Source organism: Trachurus trachurus (assembly GCF_905171665.1).
Source record: "Trachurus trachurus genome assembly, chromosome: 4".
Classification (NCBI taxonomy): Eukaryota; Metazoa; Chordata; class Actinopteri; order Carangiformes; family Carangidae; genus Trachurus; species Trachurus trachurus.
In genome coordinates this window covers 22,256,115-22,281,116 of record NC_139898.1, presented here as the reverse complement: position 1 = coordinate 22,281,116, position 25,002 = coordinate 22,256,115, and the positions used below count along the sequence as shown (strand labels likewise).

The following is a 25,002-nucleotide window of genomic DNA, read 5'->3' as shown; positions in this document are numbered from 1 at the left end:
TGTGGCAGTCGCTCTCCGGTGCGCCTTGGAGACGAAACGAGGAGGGAGAAACGCACTAAACTGCTGCTGCGCCTTCATTTGTAACAGGAGAAAAAAAAAACTGCGCTTGGTTCTCTCTCGAGGGGAAAAAAACCCAAACAAATCTCCCCGGAATCCGCTGAAGCTACCGGTAAACGATACTCAGTTAAAGGGGGTTATTTTTAGTCAGCCACCGCAGGGATGAGTGTCTGGAAGCCGGCGGTGAGACCGAGCGGAGCTGCGCTGCGTGGTGGTAAATAAAGCCCCCGCTTGGTGTCGTGCAAGAATGAAGTCGAGGAGAGACAAACTGAAGATCCCCTCTCTGACTCTGGAGTAAGTTCTGCTTTCTTTGTTTTTGTTGTTTTCATCTTCTGGTGCGGATGTGAAACCGCGAGCTGCCATGTGAAACTAACAGAGAGATATTAGTATTTATGTGGTCATGTCCTGATGGTGCCACAGTGTTGACACTCAGACTTTTTGTTTTTTATTTTTACCCCGTATAAAGTGGCTGTTTGTTCAAAACCATTGTTATCCAGCCTATTACCAGTCACCAACACTAAAGCTTGGAGATGAGTCAACTGAGGAGGATGGAAATCCAAAAAACAAACAAAGAAACTCCTGTTTTCTCTGTCAGGTTGATAGCATTTGCTGTCTAGTTTAACAGGTTTGACTGTTTAGCGTTTACTCTTGTGTTTTTGTATTTTTGAGGAGAAGACCAGATAAGTTAGACTGTGGAAACTATTCTCAGTATCATCAAGCCTGGCAGCTTCCCTGCCTCCCTATTAATATTTAAACTCATTTACCCCTCTCAGTGTAGAGAAATCAGCTTTCCAGCCTTGAACTCTTACTGTGTTTGACAATTCACAGCTGGTTACAGTTGTAAAAACCAAACCACTGAAACAACAAACTTGTGAGAGAAGAGAAGAACTTGTGTGTGTGTTTTTATTTTTTATTTTTACATTTTAGACAATAGGAAATTGAGTAGGATTACTTATCTCAAAACTATTAGTTGACTGGTCTAGTGTTTCGCTCAGTTTTGGAGGTACACCTCATGCCTCAGCGTGATTCTGTCCTCATGATGTTTTGCGTTTCTTCAGCTCTATTGTCTCTTTTTTCCCCTCTCCAACCTCACATGAAGGTCTCACTCCAGGATTCCTGTATGAATCACATGCTCACCCCCACAACTTCAAGACGGACAAAATGCCTTTCCGTCTGTAGAACTTCAGAAGATGAGATATTTTATATCCTTATAATTGCTAATCTGTGCTCCCTATCTCCATCAAAGGACATGACTGCAGTCTTATATCCACCCACTCATCCCCTGGAGTAAATGTAGCCTTTTTTTGTGGGGAGGGAGGGAGGAAGGGAGGAAGGGGGGCTACCTGCTGCCCACTAGATGCTGATCCATAAGGCGTAGGAGCTCCATGCTCACATCCCCATCCTCTGATCCATACATCTGCCTCCACTGTGGATCATCTCAGCAGAGCATGCGCTGCTTTCCTTTCATTTTCATTTTTAGGCACTGTATTGGTATAGCTTCTGCTCCCGCGCAGAGATACAGAGGAGGTTTCAGACGCAACTGGTGGGGAGGGGTTCAGGCAGGGTCTTACTGATGTGTTCATCTGTTGATTGATGCATCAGTCAAGAGTTGTCATCATTTGTGTAAACCAAACCTGGATATTGCTATGCAAGTATCCAGGTGCTTGGTTCTCTGTAAAAAAAAAAAATACTTTATTTGACGATACTACCTTTCCTGTATGGTAAAATTTGATAAACCTTAAAATTATCTCCCAGGGAAGGACAATAAACTGTGTAATATATATTTTTTATTCAGAGTGACTGGAATATTATCTTATTCCAAAATATACGTGTTGTTTTTGCAGTAAAGACAGTCCTGCTACCATATTGCTATTGAAATGTTCTAGCTGCTGCTGCTGCTGCTGCGCTTTAGTGTCAGAGTCTCTCTCTCTGTGTGTGTGTGTGTGAACTGAACATCTGAGCAAATCAGAAACACAGTGTGAACCACCGCTGAGTCAGTATGAGATTTTCAGTTTACACTCTGGACAGCAGTGTCTGTGTAGTGCTGAGACATTGCGAATGCAAAGTGGAAAATGATGGACAATAGCTCGCTCCAGCATCGTTGAGGGCTGCGGTTCAGGGGGTCTGGCTGGAGAAAATTGTGTCGGGATGAAATTCAGCACAATGAGTTGCATCTGTTGTGTAATTATGAGCCGACACTACAGAATGTGGAGTGAGTCTTTGTGCAAGGAGTTGTTTTTTTGTTTTTTTTCCCTACCATCCTCCCTGCATTACTATGACAACACGTTCATTAGTGCTGTGTTTAGCACTGAGAAGCCTCTGCAGCACTGAGACAATAGCAGCACTGTGATGCCCACAAGGCAGAGCTTTCATTTGAGCAGGGAAATCAATAGAAAACGGCTTCAGCGCTAGGTCAGCATCAGCGAGGTATAGCCCTTAGGATGGCTGAGCATGCATACTTTCATGCAAGAAGATGCTGTGTAAAGATGTGAGGTAGAACTTTAGATTAATGTCATGAGCTCAGTTGAGGATTTTGTGTCCATATGAATCCAAAATGTGTCCTTTTGGAACAATTAAACATTGACAATGATATTTTTACTCTAAAGTCAAGCTTACAACTGGGCAACAACGAAACTTCCTGCCTGGTGTGTTGACACTTAGCTGCCAACTTCCTGTGGCGTTGGAGTGAGTTTATATGTCAGTTAGTTGTGTCAAGCCACCTTGTAAGAGCGGTGAGGTCATCCATCCAGTGACAGATGTCATCCTCTCTAACACCACGACGAACGCGACACAGCACACTTGAGGTGCAGGGTCAGATAACTAATCCATGCGAACATTTCTTGCCTTTCAGTTTGTCACCTACTTGCCAGAGCCCCACCCTCCTGAGCCCATGCAGCCCATGCAGCCCCTGCAGCCCCTTACAAACACTTCATCCCTGGAGGTAAGACAGACAGGTCACACCCAGACTGTTTTCTATGGACTGAACATGTTAGGTAACTAAAAAAAAAAAAAAAAACTATCATCACTCATCAGTGAGTCAATTCAACACAAAAGCAACAATTGGCTGATCCACCTAACAAGTGTGGTCTGTGTAGCCAAAACCTGATGTAACTTATTCCTAGAGGACACAGTGGACTACAGTGTTGCACTGTGTGACTGGTCCCTTCATTACATTGGACATGGCCACTGTAGTTTATTTTGAATCAAGCCCACATGCACTCACCTGCTGGACCAATAAATATGCTGTATTAATCCCCAACTAGCAGTATAGTCACCAAAAATACAATATCTACTTCGATTTTAGCCATGTTTGTGAGACTGATTTACTATCTTTGAACATCTGTGCCCAGACATTAAGATATAGCCTAAGCAATATTCATTTTTAATTCAGTATTTCTTCAAATGAAATATGTAGGCTTACTAGTTTAAAGTCATATGCCTTAAGTTAAAAAAGGTGTTGCGGCTAATTTCCAGGGGAAGGAGGAGGGAACATGCCATTATTTGCAATGACACATACGTGTAGAAAAGCCACGAGACTCAGACTATCATAGTCACCTGAATCTAAGATACTGCTTTGAAATCCACCTCGTAGCTGCTCTGGTGCTTTAAATATGTTTGTTGTATGTTTTTGAATCTCTACAGTCCCATCTGATTTTAAACATATTCTCATTCACAATAATAGCATCATATGTTGATGGGGATGAGGGGAAACCTGTAGCTACACAAAGATGAATAAAACAGCTGACCCGAGTGGCTTTTCATTTACGGATTATTCAGAAAGTGTGAAATGTAAATACTGTAGAGGATATATGCACTCAGTTGTTGTTGTTTTTTTAATATTACCGTCACTGTGCTTCTCTTACACTAGTGAGGACCTCGGCTATCATATTAGTTGTCTCTAAGTCTATGTGGGTTGCTTGGCAACGGTGCTGGGTGCTGTGTGGAGGAAGGCAACACTGCAAACAGAGGCGGCTACATCCAGCATGTTTCTGGATGTGTGAGCAGTGCTTGGCTGTCACACCACACGCTGTACAGTAATGAAACCCATTTGCTCTGTAGAAAAATGAGCAAATCGTCCTTGGAAAGCAAAAAAATAAATAAAAAATAAAAAATCTCCATTGTGATGAACACAAATTTCTCAACACAACGCTGTTGTAGCTATGTGATGCCACAGAAAGGCAGGTTGCGCATTTGTTGAGCTCATTCCTCACAGCATTGTGGATTTGAGACCCCACCTCACCCCCTGTGTTGCCTCATCACCCTGAAACATGTTCACTCTCTTGCATCTGATTCTATATTTGTATGCAAGTAAACTGCTTCCCTACATCAACCTTTGGCTCCGACCATTGACCAATATGAGTTTGTCTTGTGCAGCGATATCTTCACAGCTAATATGACAAGGATATGGTACAGGCTTCATGTTCAGTGTATGGTTATTTTGACATCTTATTAGCATGCCATCTTTAGTAGAAGCTGTTAAAAAAAAAAAAAAAAAAAAAACAGGCATTGTATTAGGACAACATGACAACCCTTTAGGCTAAAGCCACAGTGGGATGTGGCTAATGAGCTTTGACCTGTTTCTGACCTCAGAGGCCGGTACAGTACTGTGACCTCACCTGACTGTGTGAGCAAATGGAAGTGGGAAGTGGAAAGTGGAAAGCGATTGCTGGGAAACCACAAGAATGACTCATAATAATCAAAGTGGGATATTCTTTCACTGTTTAGACCATTTGATAAAATGAAGATTAGTGACAGTATAGCCGATAGCATCAATAAGGCTCATACACTAAAACAGAACTATTACAATCATATTATTAGATGCTGATAAAAAGGAAATGGATGTGAAGACATTTATTTCTTCTCAGTGTAAACACATTAGTTACACTGCAAATAGGCCCTAGGTAGAAAGATTAAAATATATTAGGCTACTTTGTGTTTACTTTAATGTTTTAATATATCTACCATGTCAAAAGTGAGAGATTTGATTATAAGAATACAGCCCTTATGTATATTTAGATTTGGACAGATTCACTTTCACCACCTATAGCATTTTTTTTGTTTTGGTGGGTGTAGGCCTACACATACACGTGCTGCTAACTAGGTATTGTATGTGGAATGTACCACTGTTAAAAAGTTTGTCTGGGATCCTCCCTCTACCAGAGTGCTGATGGTACAACCCAACAACATCTTATGCTGCGTTCATGTTCTGTAGGAAACTGGTCCTATATGACCGTATGACCACATAGAAGTGCCAAAAAAAGAAAAGAGGTTTCTGTAGACTGTAGCAATGGTTCAGACAATGATTTCACTTTGACTAAGGAAGCTGTCTTTCACGGCTTTAAAATATATAATTTTCACTTTGCCCTCACAGCAGATTTAACTGCACTCATAACCATGTTGTGATCTACAGCAGAGTTTCCACCACTCTGCTGTGTTCAAACTGATGTTGCCCAGATATAGTCAAGATGTACACAAACTAAAAAAGAGTTATTTAAAGCGCTGGCTATGTTCAACTTTTAGTAGTTTTGTAGCACTAGATTGGGAGTTGGTGTTGCACTAACATGGGAGTTGGTGTTGTGTGGAGCTTAGTTTCACTCCTACACCTTTGGCAGCCTCCATGTGTTGATCTGTTCTGGCAAAATTGCTCCTTCAAAACAATTGAGGATAGTAGTGAGTCATGCTGAAACACAAATATTTGAATAATTGGTACTACTGCCAATTTATTGATTATTTCTCTGTATATTGTTGTAAATTTCCCCATCATGGGACGGATAAAAGAATATCTTATCTATGTATTTAACACTAACTCTGACTCATTTACAACTTTTATATTGAACGGTGAGCATCCGAATGAACCTCTAAATAAAGTGACAGTGGTTTTGACCAAGGTCTCTACAGGTTTATGTTACAAAAAACCACAGATTAGAGGTAAATCCCTACCTAAACTTTGTAGTAATGCACTCATTCTTTAGTGTATTTTATACATGCCATATTTTGTTCAGGAATTTTGCTTCATCAAAACTCGAAGTACGCATGTGTGTAGCCTAATTTTCTTTTCTTATAGATTTTTTATTAAAATTGAACATCTGGATGTCTTAAAGTGGCCCCTGGGTACAAACACAATAGCAAAACAGGAACAGGACTCCAGTCCTTTTGAGGCAGGAATGCCAAAGTTTTTAGGCTACTTGTTATACCCTTTGACATGTGAAAATGTCGTGCTGAATATGTCTGAGTTTGGGCCGTTGGTTGGACAAAACAAAACATTCAACAATAGGGTAGCAATAACCGAAGAAAAATAATCAGGGTTTGAAATTGTGGATCATGATAGTTCGATGTAGCAAAGATGCTAGGGATGTCAAACGTGTGGCCCGTGGGCCATAATAATAACCATGGGATAAATTTCCCAACTGTGAAAATGATATACAGAAGAGGTGTAATTTTGCTGAAATTGCACACATTTGTCTCAGGAAATTTGTTCAGGAAAGTTGTTCATAACTGGTTTTGTAAAAGGATAGCTCATTTAATATAAACGTCTTAATAATGTAGGCTAGTTGAGTTCTTGTTAGCTATTTATAGGTTCTTATGTTAGCCTATCATTTATAGACCTGGCCATCTTGAGATCAAATTGCGCTGAATGTGGCTCCTGAACTAAAATAAGTTTGACACCCCTGCTCTACTACTACTACCTATCTAGTTTCTAAACCGTCTTTTGGCTCTAGCTTGCATCTTGGGTGGATTTTTTTTTCGCAGCATTGTGAAAACGGAGGTTCGGAGGCGGCACTTGAACGCAGCATCAGGCTCCAGCTTCCTCACACACACACGGACGAGCAGCAGCAGCACGCAGCCGCCAGCAGTTTGGCCAAACACTAGTGTTTCACCGTCCGCTGTGTGTTGAACGGGGCTGCACACACAAAAACACAACCGACATGGAGGTGATGTTTCGGGGTTAGGAGGAGGACTTCTTCTAGCCAGCGGAGGATGAAGCGGCCGCCGGTTGTGTGACAGACAGACCCGGGGTGAATACAAAAGAGCGAGACGATGGTGGGGAGAGCAGCAGCAGCAGCAGCAAGAAGAGCTGGAGGAGGAGGAGGAGGAGGTGGAGAAGAGGAAGGAGCGGGCTTTACAACGACCCCAGCTTCAGTTTTTTGAAACCCAACAATAACTTTGTTCCAGATATAGTATAACAAAAAATCCCCCAGCAGCAGCAGCATGTCGGACCCCAGTCACTGCTGCTCCTCGGTGCCGAGTCAGAACAAGTCACATTTTGTTCCCGGAGCGCTGCTGAAGCGCTCAAAAAGGTAGTTATCACCAAGAGTTGGCGCTAGTTTGACTGTCAGTTTCTGTGTTAAAACCTCAGTAGGCCTGCTATGCACAATGTATTTGTCACAGGTGGTTTTTAAGTCAGTTTTTATTGGCTTTTCTGTTGCTTTCTTTATGTTAAACACAAGCTGGCTAGTTAATCCTCTGTTCGCAGTAGCAGCTACAACGTCGCAGGAGTTTGTGTTTAAAAATACGCAGCTTTTGTCCGTCTAATATCATAACTGAAAGCAGATACAACATTTAGCTTCGGTGTTTTGCTCCAAAAAAGCATATTCTGGCATGATAGTACCTGGATATGAGGCGCAACTTGCAGGTTTCTTTGTTGAGCTGGCAATGTGACATGGTGCAGCTTACTGTACAGTTGGCACATAAAGCCAGTGGCAGTTAAATACACACAAAGGACCTTAAATGTGAAGTCTATAGTAGGTATACTAAGTTGCATTCCTCTGTTTTTATGCTTGTGGCTGTTGTTGGCCACCATGGCTGACTGGATGTCATGTTTATGTACTGTTGAGATGACTAGAGAGATAACACTGGGGCTCAACTGTCTGCTGCAGGCTGTAGCACTCAAACTGAGCTGTGGTTTGTCCATTGTGCAAGTATCAGTTACTTCCACCTTTCAGTCATTCACCTGTCAGCTCTCTCATTCATGGTTAATAGTCTTTGAAATATCTTGAACTTGTGAAATTGCACATCACGATTTCCTCCAGAGCCCAAATGCTTTGTCTTCAGGTAGCTTGTTTGGTCTAAAACACAGTACAAAACTGAAAGATAATTCAATTTGCTGTCATAGAAAATGGAGAAATGTAAAAAGAAAAAAAAGAAACAGCTGCAATTTATGATTTTTTTTTTCCAAATCCATCCATCTGCTGATAATGTCTTGCCTAATCTTACTGTTTACAAAGAGAGAAGCAAATTATCATGCACGTGAAGCTGGAAGGCAGCTATCAGATGTTTTGCATTTTTAGCCACTGTCAGAATTAGAAATTACATTTTTTCCTCTTGATCAATTAATTGTCTAATTGACTTGGCTCCTTTGTGAACAGTAGCTAAGGAAGTCCTGGTGTTCTTTGTAAAAATTTGCCAACTGGAAGGTCACAGGTCTTCCTTTTAAGACCGGAGGATTATTTACTGCTCCTTCCCTCCCTTTATATACACACACACACACACACACACAAACACCCTCAAAGTTGTGGACATCTGTGGGTCAAGCTGGGCCTGCTGTTGCTGTCAGTGCACACAGACACCCCCCTCCGGCCTTGAGTCTGTTGACAGGAGGCTTCCCCCCTTGTGTTCTGGCCGTCATCAGTCTTCCCTCTTCATCCGACACGGCCATGCTGGTGTGTCGTGCATTTGCTTGCAGATTAGAGTCGTAGTTACATAACCATTTCTCAAGGCAGAGCTGCTCCAAAAGGCGAAAATAATCATATCGGTTGACTTAAATCTCAATAGGCAGAGCAGAGATGATGAAGTCTTCGTTATTCTGCATTAGTATCATAAGCCTCGCCTTAATAACTAGACCATAAACTGTGTGTATTTTTGTTAAAGTTGCGGTCTGTTTGTGGTTGATAAGCCATTCTGTCTGTCACATGTGTTACCCGCAGTTGCTCAAGATGCGAATATGATAACAAGAGGTACAAATGCAACTATGAACTCTGGATGACCGCCAGAGACAGTCTCCTGCATATGGACATTTATAACCTTAAAAACTGCAACTTTCTCATTATAGATGTAAAAACCCACTGTGTATTAGTATAATGGTGCCACGCAATAGACCAAGATAACTACTTAGGCTTAATAGAGCAGCAGCAAAATAATCCGTCACTATTTTGATAACAAATCATCACAGTTTATTTCATTTTCTTAGGCTAAAATAAAAACTACACATTCTCAAGTTCCAGTTTCCTACAGATTTGCTACTTCTCCTTTCACACGTAACAGTACACTGAATATTTTTGTGTTTGGTACTTTTGGCCAGAGATCTGAAGACATCATCTTGGACTCTGGGACGTAACAATTGAAATTCTTTGATACTTAATAGATCAATGATTCAGCAGATTAGTCAACAAGAAAAATAATCATTAGCTATGACTACTAAAGTGGAGTAGAAAAACTAAGGTGCTGGTATTCATGCAACTTCATACCTTCCTTCTAAATGGACGATACCTCACACTTACGTAACATAATTAGTCTAGTTATGTTTAACATAAGTAGCCTAATCATTTAACAAACATTTGTAAAAAGGCAGAGAATGTAAAAACAAAAGCAGAGGCCAGGCATTGCAGTGAATCCATACAAATGTATAAGCAAAATAATGTTAGATTTTCAACAGGAATAGCCATGTATTGTCTTTGTTTTGATGATGTGATGGTAGCAAACAGAAAACTAGACATTTTCATCGCTCCCAGTGTAGATCCAGCCTACCGTACTTCTCTTTAGCACACAAGCACAGATGTTTTTTTGTTATTCAGACTCGCTCATTGAGCTACAACAGTCAGTGCTTAATGGATCACAGTCTGCTACTTTAGAGGTCAAGTGTCTCTTTAATCCGTCCAGTGTTAGACTTTAATAAATCTTTTGTGTCCTCGACCTGCTGCTCAAACACAAACACACACACATAGAGACATAAACATAACCTGAGCGACTCAGACATGGCTTTTTGTTGCTGTTGACAAGAAATAGAAGAATTTTCTATGGTAGCAAACACTAGTGTATCTGAAGCAACAGTTTAGGGTTTCTTTCATAATACAATTTAATCTTTAAAGGCGGTAAAAATGGAGGTTATAGCAGCAACTGGAAACATAATGATGAGAAATTGGACAGTATTGTGGTAAAGGAAGGATGCATGTGACAGAAAAAGTGCAACTCTTTAACAGAAAGATGTTGATGCACCTGCCAAGTATTCACCAATTGATGATTTGGATAGTAACAGTCATTTTTTCTTGTTTCCAATTTACACACTACTGAAAAAAATATACCTTGAAGATGTTGATCCTAAAGACACTGATTTTCTTCTCTCCTTTTTTTCTTGTTGGCTCTCCAGCTGTCGTAGCAGCAACAGGAAGAGCCTCGGCGTCGGGACGCCATCACCCACGCTGTCCCGGCCGCTTTCACCACTCTCTCTCCACACCGGTAAGATGCATTGCAGTGTTTCGTAACCTTTATTAATACAGGTTACAACATGTCAGAATTGGCATTGACTCCTCTTTATTTGTAGCAGTGTCATCCAGCAGCAGGACCGTGTCCATTTACAGTTCCATCCTACTAGCATTGGTCTAATAACTTTCAAAAAAGAGACATAATCCTGCCTCTAGGAAGTGTTATCCGCAGTCTGGTGGATTTAATTTCACTTTCAACTTGACTTCCTGCTTCATGTTGTCCCTGTGCCCTGTAGAAACATGTTCACACCAACAAAGACCATTGAATTTGTCATCCAGCACTGCTCCTCTTGTCACACTGAATGAGCTGTCACATGTGTTGATGGTCAAACCAGTCTGATTCTTCAGGACTCGTTGGTCATCACAGACTCTTTGGAGCTTTATTGCAGTATTATTCTGTTAAAGAGCACATTGAGATATTTCTAAATTCAAGTTTAAACCAGCTCAGAACACACTCAGCTGCCACAGTCATTTAAATGCAGTAAGTATGAAAGCACAACATTTTCGCTGTGTTTGATTAATGACATTAAAGTTGAAAATGAGCTCATCAGTGTTTCATAGGGAGCGTGCTGCTCAAGTGTCAGCTTGTCTCATGTATTGTTTGTAAGCTGTAGGGCACCTTGCCTCCCTCCCACACTCACTAATTCAAGATTAATCTTGTTCAACTCTTACAAGTTACACTGCAGCCAGTATCTGGTTGGCAGTGCACAATACGTGTTTAGATGACCTAGAGGACACCAGCTATGGACCCATGTCAATTATCTGCACTCTTCTTTCCTATGATACACTAGGTTTGTTAAAGAGACCACATATAGATAAATATTTAAGATATTCTACATAATATTACAAATGTACACTGTGAAGACATGAAGTTCTCACTCTGTTACAGTCTTGCTCCAAATGGAAATGTTTCTGTAATGTAGAAAATAAAGGTGAGATTGGAAGAAAGACTGAATGCATAGCATCTCAGTTTCATTATTCAAGATGATAACTGCTCTTTGCTTTATGTAGTTTCATGAAGACTGAATACAGTTACAGTAAAGTGCAGTTAAATCATTGAAACCAACAAATTAAGGCAAATTATTGAGATTATGCAACAAACATATCAGCCACTATTGTAAAATTATATTTTTTGAAACATGAATACATACTGTAAAGCATTTAGACATGCAGCCCATATGTTTATATATTTTTTATGAACTTAGATATAAGATAGATGCTGAGAAGGACATTTTACAGTTAAAAAATCATTTTGTCTTGGCTCTCTGGTGGGCAAATTTTCTAAAGTGCAGTCTCTTGTTTGACAAATACACACATCCAAAAACCTCCAATAAGCCGATATTAGGCCAGTGCATTAGCTGTAATTGTGATCAAAACTGAAAATAAGTAAGATTCAGCCTTTATATTCTCACCAAGCAATGCTTCATGTTGCGTGTTACAAAACGTCAAGGATAAATCTTTACCTTAATGCTGAGACTTAACATCAGAGTGAAGACATTCAAGTGAAGAAAGTGTTGTGATACTCGAAGGGCAGGAGATTTCTCAGTGGTTGGCGTTCCTCTTCCTGCTTTTAAAATCAACAATAGCACATAACAGTGTAAGCCTCTTAATGCCACGAAGCAGCTGCACTCTATGAAAAGAGTTTTTCTCAAGAGCTCCTCGTTGCAGCAGAATGTGGATGTGCTCCCTTTTGAACTCAATCAAGCTGAGGATTATCTAATCACAAAGAGCTATTGGGCTCTAATTGGTACTCAACCACTTGCATGTAAACGAACCACAGTCTCTAGTGTATCCAGACCCACACACCAAACTGTGCAAGGCTTTCCCCTTAATTAGGACCCTCATAGAGAGATGCTTGAATACTTGGAGATGTAATACCAAGAAGCTATTTGGGTCTTTCTGAGGTGCTGCTTAATACTGCTGGGTTTTGCAGTGATTGGGAGTTCCTGCGTAGACATGATGTCATCCTTTTTTTTGGGAAATCTACCATGTGTAAATGCAGCCATATGTCCACCTCTGTTCTGTTTTCATAATATTATTATTGCAGGCCAGAATAGTATGTGGAGTAACTTTGTCTTTCCTGTTTCAGCTGCAAGCAGCCCTCTAGACAGCCCCCGAAATGTGTCGACCAGTGCCTGCCTCAACTTTCCATTCGCCAGAAGGTATTATCACACACTGCTGTTTGAATCCTTTCTCCCTTGAGTGATACATTTTGTTTTGTCACATATATAGGATGTCAATCTGATTAGCCTGTGTTGTGATGTTATTATGCAACCCACATTGTATTCCATTTGAACTTTCAGTATAAAGGCTGGTGCTGTATTTCAGAAAGACAAGACCTGTATAATTTGATATAGATTCTAGGAAAAAGGCTTAACATAAAAGTTCACTCTTACACGCACATAACCATCTAAAACTTTCCATCCATGTTGAATTGTGTGCTTCCCTATGGAGGGACTGACAGACCCGGGGTTACACTATAGTAGCAGTTATGCTGCTCGGTACATTAAGTTCAAATACAACTTCTACTAAGTGGAAGTTCCTGATATTGTTTGTTTTTTTTGTTGGGAGGGGCTGAGCTAGACACTAAAGACATTTTTTGGATCTGTTTCGTCAGATTCTGTTGAAGGATTTTGGGCCTTTTTCATCAAAATTTCAGGAACTACAGTCTCTTCTAACTGATTTATGAGTCAGTGTGGCTTTTTGTTACCTGGACTTAAACTCAAATTAATCAAAACAACAAGAAGCACAAAATAATGAAATAAATAACTAATGATCTGAGGGGTTTCCTGTGGGATTCAGTGTGTGTGTGTGTGCTGGGGCAGGGGCAGGTAGTCTGGAAAATGAAGAGGAGCCAGCAGCAAGGTGTCAGAGGCTGACTCAGTGTTCACACACACTCACACACACACGCTCACCCACCTCCCCCGCCAGGTCTCCTTACAGCCAACTCCTCCTCGACAGGATAACCGCAGATAGATAGAGGGTACTCCCGAAGCCCACTCACACATCACTCAGCCCACGAGTGAGGTGGCACCTTGAAGACACCCAAGAACAGTCGTTAAAAACTCATGAGCAGTTCAGGTGCTTCACTGGAAAAAAAGAAGCCTGCTCTGAGAGTTTAATGGTGTAAAGCACATTGTAGCTCGCTGTGGCAATTATAGGCAACGCACCAACCTTTATTCCTTAGATATGCAGAATTGATATGTTATAGCTCTGGTGTAGTGAGCCACAGAAGATTACAGCACTTTAATTTCAATTTCATTTGTAAAAAAAAAAAAAAAAAGCATCCCTGTGGCTCTCATCTTGATACCCTAATGAATCAAGATCTAATTCTGCAGGCAAACATATTACTACATGAAAACCCATTATGCCGAAGTGATGAGTTCCCACACACAGCCACTTCCTCGGGCATCCACTCGCTGCGTGGTGCTGCAGTAATAAAGACTAAAAGCCTTGTTGAACAGTCAGTGACCCTTCTTATTGCTGCTTGAAGCTGTGGTTTGCTCAATTAACTTTGCTCCTGTGTTTAATGAGACTCTTCAGTTCAATTTCATTGGAAATGGAGAAGATGATCATTCTTGATTTTCGGTTGTTCAAAAGAAGCTGGATCTTTTTCAGCCTCCGATGATACTTTCTTCATTTACGTAACCATGTTTGTGTGAATCCGTTCCAGTAACACTTTGCTGAGTCATACTGCAAATACATTTAATTTTGAATGTTATGGCTCAGTGGAAGCTTCTGTTCATCTTTCCTGTGGGAATTATGTGTGTTTGTTTACTCGGCTTGCAAACAACATGCCAAATGGTATAATACTGCTAAACTTTTATTTGTATTTAGTTATGACTTTCCTTTTTTTTTTTTTTTGGCTGTTTCACAATCCAAAGTGCAGACATGAATGTAACAAGATCCTTTTGCTCAAGCTGCATTGAAGGAGACACTAGGGACTAGAGTCACATGATTTGGATCAAGTCAGATTTAAATCGGAAATTTGAGGACTTGACTTGCTCGAGCAGCACTGACAAAAACACTCAACTTTACTTCGACTTGATATTCATGACTTGAGACTTGACTTAGACTTCAGACTGACTCAAAAGATTTCTGGTGTCTTGCCCACAAACCATGGGGATGAAACACAACAACAACAACATACTGTAGAACAATTAAGAGATTAAGTTTAATAGTTATAACTTGCATCACACTTAGAGGAGCACATACCTCAGCCAAGGCCAAGTAATTCTTCTAAGCAGCTCCCTTGCCCTATATGGTCCATTCCCTCACAAAATTTGGTGCAAATCAGCTCAGCACTTCCTGCAGAAAAATAAACAGTTGAGTGAAAGCACAACCTGCTTGGCTGCGGTAATAATAATAATTGTAGCAGTGGGTGGCTTGCACTCATAAATATGGACTCTATGCTTCCACAAAATGTGAATATCAGTTTGATTTAAACGTGCAAGCAGCTGTGACAGTTGTTTATTAAAGCAGAAAATGAAACTAAATATTTAATTTAATGACTGATGACTTTTTAGTGATTTAAATGTGCAAACTCGGGTTCATCATCAGAACTTTGTGACTTGCTCGACATAACGTAGAGCAGCCAGGGAACTTGACTTGCTTGATGCTCACTACAGTTGAGACGTGAAGGTTAGGAGTTGAGATTTGCTTCGACTTGCACGTGCGTGACTCAACTCCCACCTCTGCTTGGAGGGAAAGATTTGTTTCTGTTATGTAAACTAATATCCTTAAATTAATTTAGTTTGGTAGCTGCTCCTTGTATCTGGACAAATGAAAACTGGCAAGGAAGGCAACATTGTCAGTACTAATCCCTCAGCTGAATGCCAGGGGTCACAGGATCACTCGCGCAAGATTCTCCAAACTCACTGAAATGCTTTCTTTCCTTTTTCTCTTTCTCTCTCTCTCCACTGCTGTCGTGATCTCAGCCACTTGGCTCGCGCCGACAGGTAGCTGCTTTTTATATTCCCACACCATTTCTATTGGCTGTTCTCTTTTTTTTTAAATACTACAAGATGCTACATACTTGTTTTGCTCCCCCTGAATCTTTACCGATTGATTTATCTGATGCATTTTATGAAAAATGTTAGAAAAAAAATGCTAAAGAGCGGCTGCGAGTGAAATTACGCCGGGAGCTCTGTTGTATATGATTTGGGGAAAGGGAAAAAGACATTAATTTCATGCTCTCGTAGTCACAGGACTCCTACGTCTTCTGTTATGTAAGGAGTTTCATATATGAAATGCTAACTAATGCCTATTTCGCTGAAGCTTATGTAACGTACATGTCCGTTTCTCTCAGAGCTGAGGGCAGGAGATGGTCCCTGGCATCCCTCCCCTCATCTGGCTATGGCACCAATCCGCCGAGCTCCACTGTCTCGGTAAGTCACCCAATTACATGACACCCCCCACCCCTCCCCTCCCTGTAGAGAAGTGGCGGCCAGGCGATTCTCACACCTCACTCAGCCCAAATAGCACATTCGTTTATGCAATGAGGGCCACAGAGAACGCCAAGACCGAGATGACAAACCACTAATTGTTTTCCTCCATCATGTGCCTGAATGACTCATTCTCCCAGTCTGTGGAAGTCAGTAAGACGCACAGTCTGTGTGTGTATGCAGGTCAATGAGGAGATCATGTCTGAATGTGTTTGTGTGTGTGTTAGTTATTAGATTAAGTGCTTCAAGTGGCATTTTATGATGGCCTTTCAGCACAGCATCACATTATTTGTCATATTAATATGTTGCTGTAAACATATTTTGGGAGAGAAAATGTCAAAATCTACAGGATGTAAATGTCAAAAGCTTTTATATCACAATAGTTTTAAAGGAGGTTATGACAATGATATTATATAGTGCACATACCGATAGAATAAATCTGTACTTTTAGTTGAATGATGTAGATACGCCGCATGGCAGTGAACAGTTTGCAGCGGGACGGCGGCTGGTGCTGGGTTTGTGAGTCTGCCATGTGGAGCTATTGTATAGAAGTTTATTGGGTAGACCTCCATAAAGACCCTGAGGTCAGAGTGGACAATAGGGCTCTTCACTGGGCTCTCACTGCCCTCTTTATGCTCGGGCATTAGAAAGAGACTTCACAGATGCCGTCCCTCTGTCCGGCCTCTGTTCAGGACACGTCGGCTGCAAAATCAAACAAAATGCCCGAGAACGTCGTACATCGTGTCCCGGAATGAAAAATTGCTCATTCGTGTAAATAATGATGCATACTTGGGCTTCATTATTGTTTACGCCACTACCTGGAAAAAAAAACGAACTCCAAAAAGCTCTAAACTCAAATGCGTCAGCCAGACATGTGCGCCGGCCTGAGTGAAATCCTCCACAGGTGCGCGATCATTTGGTCGGGCTTATGTTGACTTCTAGTTGGCACAGGCTGCACTATGCTGCTGTCGTCATGAATTAGAAAGTAAATACGAGTGTGAGTGGAAAATTCCCAACAGCTAAACACTGGTTGAATGTGCAGTGTGGAGTAACGCGGTATGAATAAACAGTTTCCTTTTTTATTTAATTGTTGAGAGGCAGCTGCTCAGATACACAGGTCAAACACAGCTATGTTGCTTTTGCCACCTGGCCTTTCACCTTCAGGATTATCTAACTTGTCTGAACACATGCTTGTGTACTTATGGTCTGCTGAACCGAGTGATGCCACTGAACTATCAGGCCTGACAAGTACTCGAGTCCTCTTTGCAAATGGAAGTTGTACTCGGGCTGTAATCTTGAGTTTGACCAACACAAAATGCTACATATGCCACATTTTAAATCTTTCTTTGGCTTAACTTTGTCTCATTAATCGTCCATTTGAATCATCCATTTGAGGCTGGATTAGCCCAGCTGGTTTTTGAAAGTAGTTTTGACTTTCTGTTCTGTCTTTGCCATGAGTTACGAGTGTTAATCTTTTGATAACTTGTATGTTGTTTGAAGATGGATGCACAAAATTACCAAGTATTCAATCATTTGTCTTATTTTGGGTAATAGGACGCATATAGACTGTGTTTTTTTTCATGCCCATAAGAATTTATTAGCTATTATCATTCAATTTCAATTGTTAAACATGTTTCTGAGCCAGACTGAAGAGATATAAATGTTTAGTTATATGAGCATCAGATGAATGTGAGGATTTGAAACTGGTGAATGTGGAAACAAGTAAATTTTCCTGACTGATGGATCCGTCTCTGTGTGTGCTGTGCAGTCCTCCTCGTCCTCCCAGGAGCGTCTTCACCAGCTTCCCTACCAGCCGACACAAGATGAGCTGCACTTCCTTTTCAAACACTTCCGTAGCACAGACAGCATGACCGATGAGGATGGACGGCCCTCGACTGTCATACGGCCTCGGTCTCGGAGCCTCAGGTACGGGTTTCTTATTGCATCTGAATTAGTGTTCTTGACAGATGATTGTTTTTATATATATACATGTATATATATATATATATATATATATATGTATGTATGTGTATATATATATATATATATATATATATATATATATATATATATATATACCTGTATATTGTATTTATCTTAGAAAAAAAGGTTGGTCTGTGTAGAAAGATATAGACTGCAGCTTATTCTCATCATCCATGAACCATTTTAAAGCTTTGCATGGATCTTTGTTCTTTGACATGTTATGAATTACCAAGCATTATCAACTGTGAATCAGATGTGACAGTGAATTTTAAGTGTCCATTATTTCCCCGTTGATCCACTCTGAGATGAGAGTAGGGTTGTGGATTACACTTGTGTTCACCACTTGTATGTTCCCATCAAACCACTTGCCTTACAGCCGAGTATTGAAGTCTAAACATCTGTTTTATGGTGTTTCTTGGCATGTCATTAAACTGATGAAATGAATATTTTACACAGATTAAATCCAGTAATCCTTCCTGAGGGATTAACTAACTCGTTGTCAGGAAGGGGGGAGAAAAAAAAACACAACACCATTTTAGATTTGGACAGCGACTGCGTGTGGTGTGCTGCTGTTCATGAGCTCCCTGCTGTCATTACGTATTGGTAGACTGTCAGATGTCAGGATGCCTGTATGTGGGTATGACCAAGACAAATCACAAGCAAAAACACAGCATTTGGCTTCTCAAATGACTCTGATTGATTACACACGCCTGTTGGCCGGCAGGCAGGTGGAGCTGCGCTGGTTTTTGACAACTTTTGTCTGTTGGCTCTGCTCTGCGCTGTTTGTGCGATGCCGGAGCGCTCTGTGTTCTGGCACCATGGTGTGTGTGCGCCGCGCGTGGGCGTGCTAGCTAACAGAGCGCCTCGGGGATCTAGCTGCTGAACTGTAGGCGAGGGTGGTGGTGGTGGTGGTGGTTTACGGGGGGTTGGGTGTGCTTGATGCGGAGATGCAGCAGTGTGTGTTGGGCAGCAGCCATCCAGTCGAACAGAGGCGTCTTTCATGACAAAAAATGGCTTAGGGAGCCTGTTCGCATGTGATAGGTTTTCCCTCCATCTGTTCCGTTTGAAGCTTCGTTAAGTAAGATTCATCTGTGAAGAAAAAAAAACAAAAAACACCCCTCTCATCAGTCTAAAAACCGGTGGTGGTGCTGCAATAAATGACTAATTGGGTGATGTCGGTGAGTCACACATTTTGGCCAGAAGACATCTCTGCTGTCTGTACAGAAACATCTAAAAGAGAAAACATCAAAACTTCACAGTGAAATCCAGACTGACTGCAGCTCCAGGAGCTTAAGAGCTGCAGAAATCGAGTGCTCGCCTCACTCACCGTATTGCTTGAGTTAGGGCGAGATCAAACGTGTAAATATAGATATTGACCTCAAAAAACCTTTTTCAGTCAAAAGCCAAACTATGAGCAGAGAGCTAATGTGTGTATGTTTGGTGGAGCTGGGCAGGATCGATTGATGGGGTCATTTCTCGATAAATGTGACACTATCACCTTTTTAACACCCCGTCACAACCTAATGGCTCAGAGGAGAGACGGATAGGATCGAGTATTGATAAGTCTGAAAATGCCTCTGTGGATCAGATAAGATGAACTAATCTGTTGTTTTGTTTCTGTCGCAGCCCCGGGCGGTCAAGCGTCTCCTTTGATAATGAGATAGTCATGATGAACCATGTTTACAAAGAACGTTTCCCAAAGGTACGTACCTGGTATCCGTAAGTTAGTTTTCCCATTGGAACCATGTATGTGCAAAAGCATCTTCCTTTCCCATACTTGATTTTCAACAACTATGGGATGCATTTCTCTCCTTAGTAGATGATTAATTTTGTATTGACATGTGTAATGAATTTCACTATGTATTGGTAAAATCAGATGTAACTGGTATATGTAAGGCACATATCATTTTTGTTTTGAGTTTTTTTGTATTTGTTTCTTTTTTCTTTAATATTTCTTTTTTCTTTATTTATTGGTCCATGTCGTTTGTCTTTTTCTTTCTATGTATATATTTAAAAAAAATGGACAGTGAATATGTCATCATGATGTGATGATGTCCTGCCAAAATATTAAAAAAACAGCTAGAGATGGGTACCGAACTCGGTTCTTTTATTGGTACCGACTGAATTCCCACCAAAGTACCAAGTATCGATTCATGAGAAGTCAAACGGTACCACATTTTGGTACCTGAATGCACATTTGCGTTGCGTGTGTCAGCGAGAGTGGATACAGTCTATGGGAGGGTCTGTCTGACGAGACAAGATAGTCGATAGTCTCATAAACTATTTGATTTGTTTGATTATTTGACTATTAATTCGAAAATCATTTCCCATCCCTAAAACATAAAATACTCTTAGATCCTGATGAGTTTTGATGCTGTTGAGAAAGAAATATTCAAAATTCAGATTTTTGACCATTTTTTTAATAGACAAAATAACTTTAATTACCACACTCAAAAAAAGTACTGAAAACAGGTACCGTTGTATACCGGTACTGGTTCCCAGGTACCGAGTATCGGTAAGGTATCGATTCAAATGTGAAAGCTACCCATCCATATGTGCAACAAACACACTGTGCAAACTAGAGTTTGGTTGTGAATCCAAAATTTCTCAAAACTCAGTAAACAAAACTAAGTGTGGAGTCTGGAAGTGAAACAGAGTTTTAGTGTTGAACACACCTCAGCATGTGGCAAAGTAATTGCTGAGTCGCTAGTAATGATCAACGACCATATGAATCCACCCACAGAAATACGGACATTTGGTGCCGTGAAGAGTAAAAAAAAAAAAATCCTAAAAGCATGTATGTGTATGTGTAATTGTCTACTTGTGCTTCCCCGCAGGCCACGGCCCAGATGGAGGAGCGTTTGTTGGACATCGCCACCCACTGCTCTCCAGACATCTCTCTCCCGCTGGCCGACGGGGTTCTGGGCTTCATCCAGCACCAGTTGGTCGAGCTGGTCCGAGACTGTCTGGACAAGTCTCAGAAAGGCCTGGTGACTTCTCGCTACTTCGCTGAGCTGCAGGAGAAGCTGGAGAAGCTGCTGCATGAGGTGGGTAAAAAAAAACACAGATTATTTTACCGTTGCAAAAAAAACAAAAAAAAAACATGAATCCCCATACTGCAGCTTTAACCATAAGCTGATGATCCTTTGCGTGTGAACTCTTTAACTGGTCACCTGGATATGATGAAGTTATGAAAGGGGATTGATCGGGGGGTGGGCGGGGATAAATGTGCAATCAGGCGAATCAGTCGATAACTGTCTGTCTGATAGCCTGAGGCACACGACAATAGATCTGGTAGTGGAAATTGTCAGCGATGGCGAGAGGCACTTTTTGTCACAGGTCTTCTCTGTGTGGTGGTTAAAATGTTAGTTTCTATAGCAACCCCCTCCCCTGTTCCTCTGCATGCTGTCAGACAGAAGGCATGGCCGACTCGCTGTACCTCCAGCTGAACTGATAAGTCTGTTCCCATACAGCGGAACAAATGCTGTCATGCACACACAAACACACAAGACAAACTTTTGGGTGCAGAGGCCACTTTGTTAAACGCTTTGACAGTTTTAAACAATAAAATGACATGTTTCAGACATCTTATAAATGTGATTTCATATGAATGACTCTGCTTTAAAGAGCTCTAACATCATCTGCCTTGGGTTTGTCCTCTGCTGTGACAGGTTTTGTTCATTTGGCAGCAAAACCTTTAAAAAAAACAAACAACTCTTCCTGATACAAGAGCAGCAGCTTTACGAGGAAAAACATTTGACAACAATGCACAGACTTTTTATTTGTTGGCCTCCAGTCATTGTCTGAATTCCTCTCACCTCAGGCATTTTTTCTTAGGTCTGTAATTGCTGGAGTGTATCGCTCATATTCAAACCGACTTGCATGACATGCAAATGCCTGGGAGAGAAATACATATATAGTATTTCACTGCTCCACTAGTACAGACTGTCACTCCAGTCGTCTAGAAGAAATGCCATGGATGACTCATTTAGACTCAACACACCCACCCAGTGATTATTCTAATAATTCCTTAGTTTAACAACTTGTTTTCTCTGACGCAGTTCTTTCAGGCAGTATGTGTTTGCACATTTATTTTGATGTCATACCCATCTGTTTTGTGTATTATAAACCTACATTTTCCTTCCTATTTATTTTTCATGCAGAGCTTCTGCTAGGGTCTATTTCAGGGGTGGAGGAAATGGCACTATGGTCATCAAAACATGTTCCTCTGTCTTCACACCAATCATTTTCCACTTAAACAACCGTGCCTGATAATAAAGGGCGTTTACATCCTTTTTGTGCGCCCAATCTTTCATTTCATCATCATATTATATAACATAACAAAGATACACATGCATATATTTGAAATTATTAAAACTTTTCCATGATGCATACATACTGTCATTTATTCCTTGTAGTCTCAAAATGTGGTGTATTTACAATTTTAGGTATCCTAGTTTATACAAAATCCTAGTTTATACAAAATCTTAAATGGCTCCACAGAAGCTTTTGCTTCTCCCGCTTTCCCTTTCGGCCATGTGCATTGTATTATTGAACTAAGATGAAGTGTGATGATGATGATTTAAATTGACATGCCCGAAATAAATAAATTGATTTGATCTAAAGTGTCAATTTTCAACATTACCTATGTGTTCTTATTTCTAAGTATGCATGTTCTTAATTAGCTTCTTTGTGACACGTATATAAACTTGTCTTTTGACTTTGATTTATTTATTAATTAATTAATGTATCTCTGCTCCTGCTCCCCCGCTGTTCTCCAGGCCTACGAGCGCTCTGAAAGCGAGGAGGTGACTATCATCACCCAGCTGGTGAGGAAGATCCTCATCATAATCTCTCGGCCAGCTCGCCTCCTTGAGTGTTTGGTAAGCTGTGGAAGAGAAAATCTCTTCCTAATTGAAAATGAGATTATGTTGAAATGGGCAGGCGTTGACGGTAAAGTAAGACTGAAATGAGAGTCTGACCTTTATTCTCTCATAGGAAATGCATGTGTGTCACCAGAGCACGACACGGAAAGTTCACTATGCAGGAAAAAGACAACAATTTAGACTGTTGTTGTCAGCGAGGCATGTGATCATCCAAAAGAAATTGGGGAACTGTGTCTGGAAAAACTAAATTGTTGAGCTCAATTTGTTTTTTGACATTTGAGTGTCCCACATAAGTAGCAGATAATTCAAGACCTTAGCATATAAACCCAAGGATAACTACATGATAGCTAGATAGGTAGATAATTATAGCTCATACAGCCAATTGGTTTGGTACTGGTAGTAAATCAAAGCGACTACACTTGAAGCATCTTGGACAGGAAGCTGAACATCCCAGGTCAGATAGATACGTAGATGCCTTTAGATAGCAACTGTAGCTGGTCTTCAGTTGCCTTTGACTTGATCCAGATGAAACACTTGCCTTTGCTGTTTTGTTCTCTGACTTCAGTCTTGTCAGGATATTAACCTCAGCCGGCATCACACTAATGAGACTTGAATGCTGTTGACAGGAGTTTGATCCAGAAGAGTTTTATCACTTACTCGAGGCAGCGGAGGGTCACGCCAAGGTCGGCCAGGGGATCAAGACGGACATCCCGCGGTACATCATCAGCCAGCTCGGTCTGGCGCGGGACCTGCTGGAAGGTGAGGGAAACCGGCTCTGAATCAACGTCTTGTACTCTGTTCACAAAGTGTTGCAGTTTCCTCACACATCTGAGTTCAGCTGTGAAGTTGAACAAGAGAAAACTGCACAAGTTACTTATTTTAGCACCGTGGACGTCAAGGCTGTGTGGTACAGTACAAAACTGAATCAAGAGGTATTTGTCACACAGTATTCGCGGCTTGTAGTGAAACGCTCAAATGACTGTTTGTTAGTATTGCCATGGCAATGAGAAAATCATACATCATTTGCTTGAGATAATTACAGCAGTGCTATCTGGAAGCTTGGATGACAGTGTCAGTGTAGAGGACAGTGTGATTCAACAGAGGAAACAAAGCCAAGTTGCTCTGTGTGTTGTTTCCCTTCCCAGACAAAACCATGGACCCAAACTGTAACAGAAATGTGTTTTAACCAGCTGGTTTTGTCTTTTGTTATTGTCACTGTGTGCATATATTTGATGTCACTTCATATTTGATTTGGCTAACGTCCTAGAAAAAGCACTTATGAACCAACATAAAAAAAAGATAATAAAAAACAAAACAAAACAAAACAGTAGCAGTTCAGACTGAGGCAGGAAGTGTGTGGATGTAAATTGTCCACATCGTTCAGACCGTTGATATAAGATCAATTTGAATTTATATACCCAGGCTGCTGACTAACATTTACATTCACGTGACAGCCCTTTAGATAGGCGTTAAGCTTTAACCATGGGTGAACAGAGCTGAGCAGAGATGGATGAGGATGAGTCAGTGATGGAAGTTAATGATTCCTTGTGATGATGTCAAACTCTCCCTTTGATTTCCAGACATGGTGCAGCTTGAACAGTATGAAGCCACTCCTTCAGTATCAGTTGAACCAGATGTCCATGTGGAGGTAAGAACTTATTATTGAAAACATTCTTAAAGCATCTCACATATACTTCCTCAAGACATATCATTTGTGTCCTTAAATGTGTTTTTGAGACCCTCCCTGAGTGTAAACAGAATTACATACAGTATGGATTAAATGAGGACACTACATGCCAGTTTGCCAGCCTCTGTAGGATTAATTACACTGTCATAATCCTACCATGATAAATGCCTCCACTGTGTTTCCCTCTTAACTTCCACTGGCATCATGCGTCTGCTTCCTGTCTGTAGAATAAGGCCCCACAGACACTGACACCCACTCGGAGGAAACCTTTTGAAAGTGATTTTGAGACCATCAAACTCATCAGTAATGGAGCTTATGGGTAAGAACGATGGTCCATTGTTTTAGCTTTAGCATTGTTTCATATCTCTTTGCTATTATTTCATCCTCTCTTCCTGTGGCTGCTGCAAAGGCAACTTCATGCAAAAGCATCTTGTCTATATTGCCATGATTTTAATAAGAATAAGGGA

General features: G+C 40.9%; 1 protein-coding gene across 1 annotated transcript in view; it reads left to right on the top strand.

Annotated features, from left to right (window-relative positions):
* Positions 1-252: 252 nt before the first annotated feature.
* Positions 253-25,002, top strand: part of mast3b (microtubule associated serine/threonine kinase 3b) — a 33,170-nt gene continuing 8,420 nt past the window's right edge. The window contains exons 1-13 of the mRNA XM_083970347.1: positions 253-351; positions 2,909-2,998; positions 10,421-10,509; positions 12,625-12,697; positions 15,473-15,493; positions 15,844-15,922; positions 17,748-17,905; positions 19,589-19,664; positions 20,800-21,009; positions 22,744-22,845; positions 23,475-23,607; positions 24,429-24,496; positions 24,763-24,854. Of these exons, the coding sequence (XP_083826473.1) occupies positions 305-351; positions 2,909-2,998; positions 10,421-10,509; positions 12,625-12,697; positions 15,473-15,493; positions 15,844-15,922; positions 17,748-17,905; positions 19,589-19,664; positions 20,800-21,009; positions 22,744-22,845; positions 23,475-23,607; positions 24,429-24,496; positions 24,763-24,854 (1,238 nt within the window). The 5' untranslated portion in view covers positions 253-304. The remainder of the gene's footprint in view (positions 352-2,908; positions 2,999-10,420; positions 10,510-12,624; positions 12,698-15,472; positions 15,494-15,843; positions 15,923-17,747; positions 17,906-19,588; positions 19,665-20,799; positions 21,010-22,743; positions 22,846-23,474; positions 23,608-24,428; positions 24,497-24,762; positions 24,855-25,002) is intronic.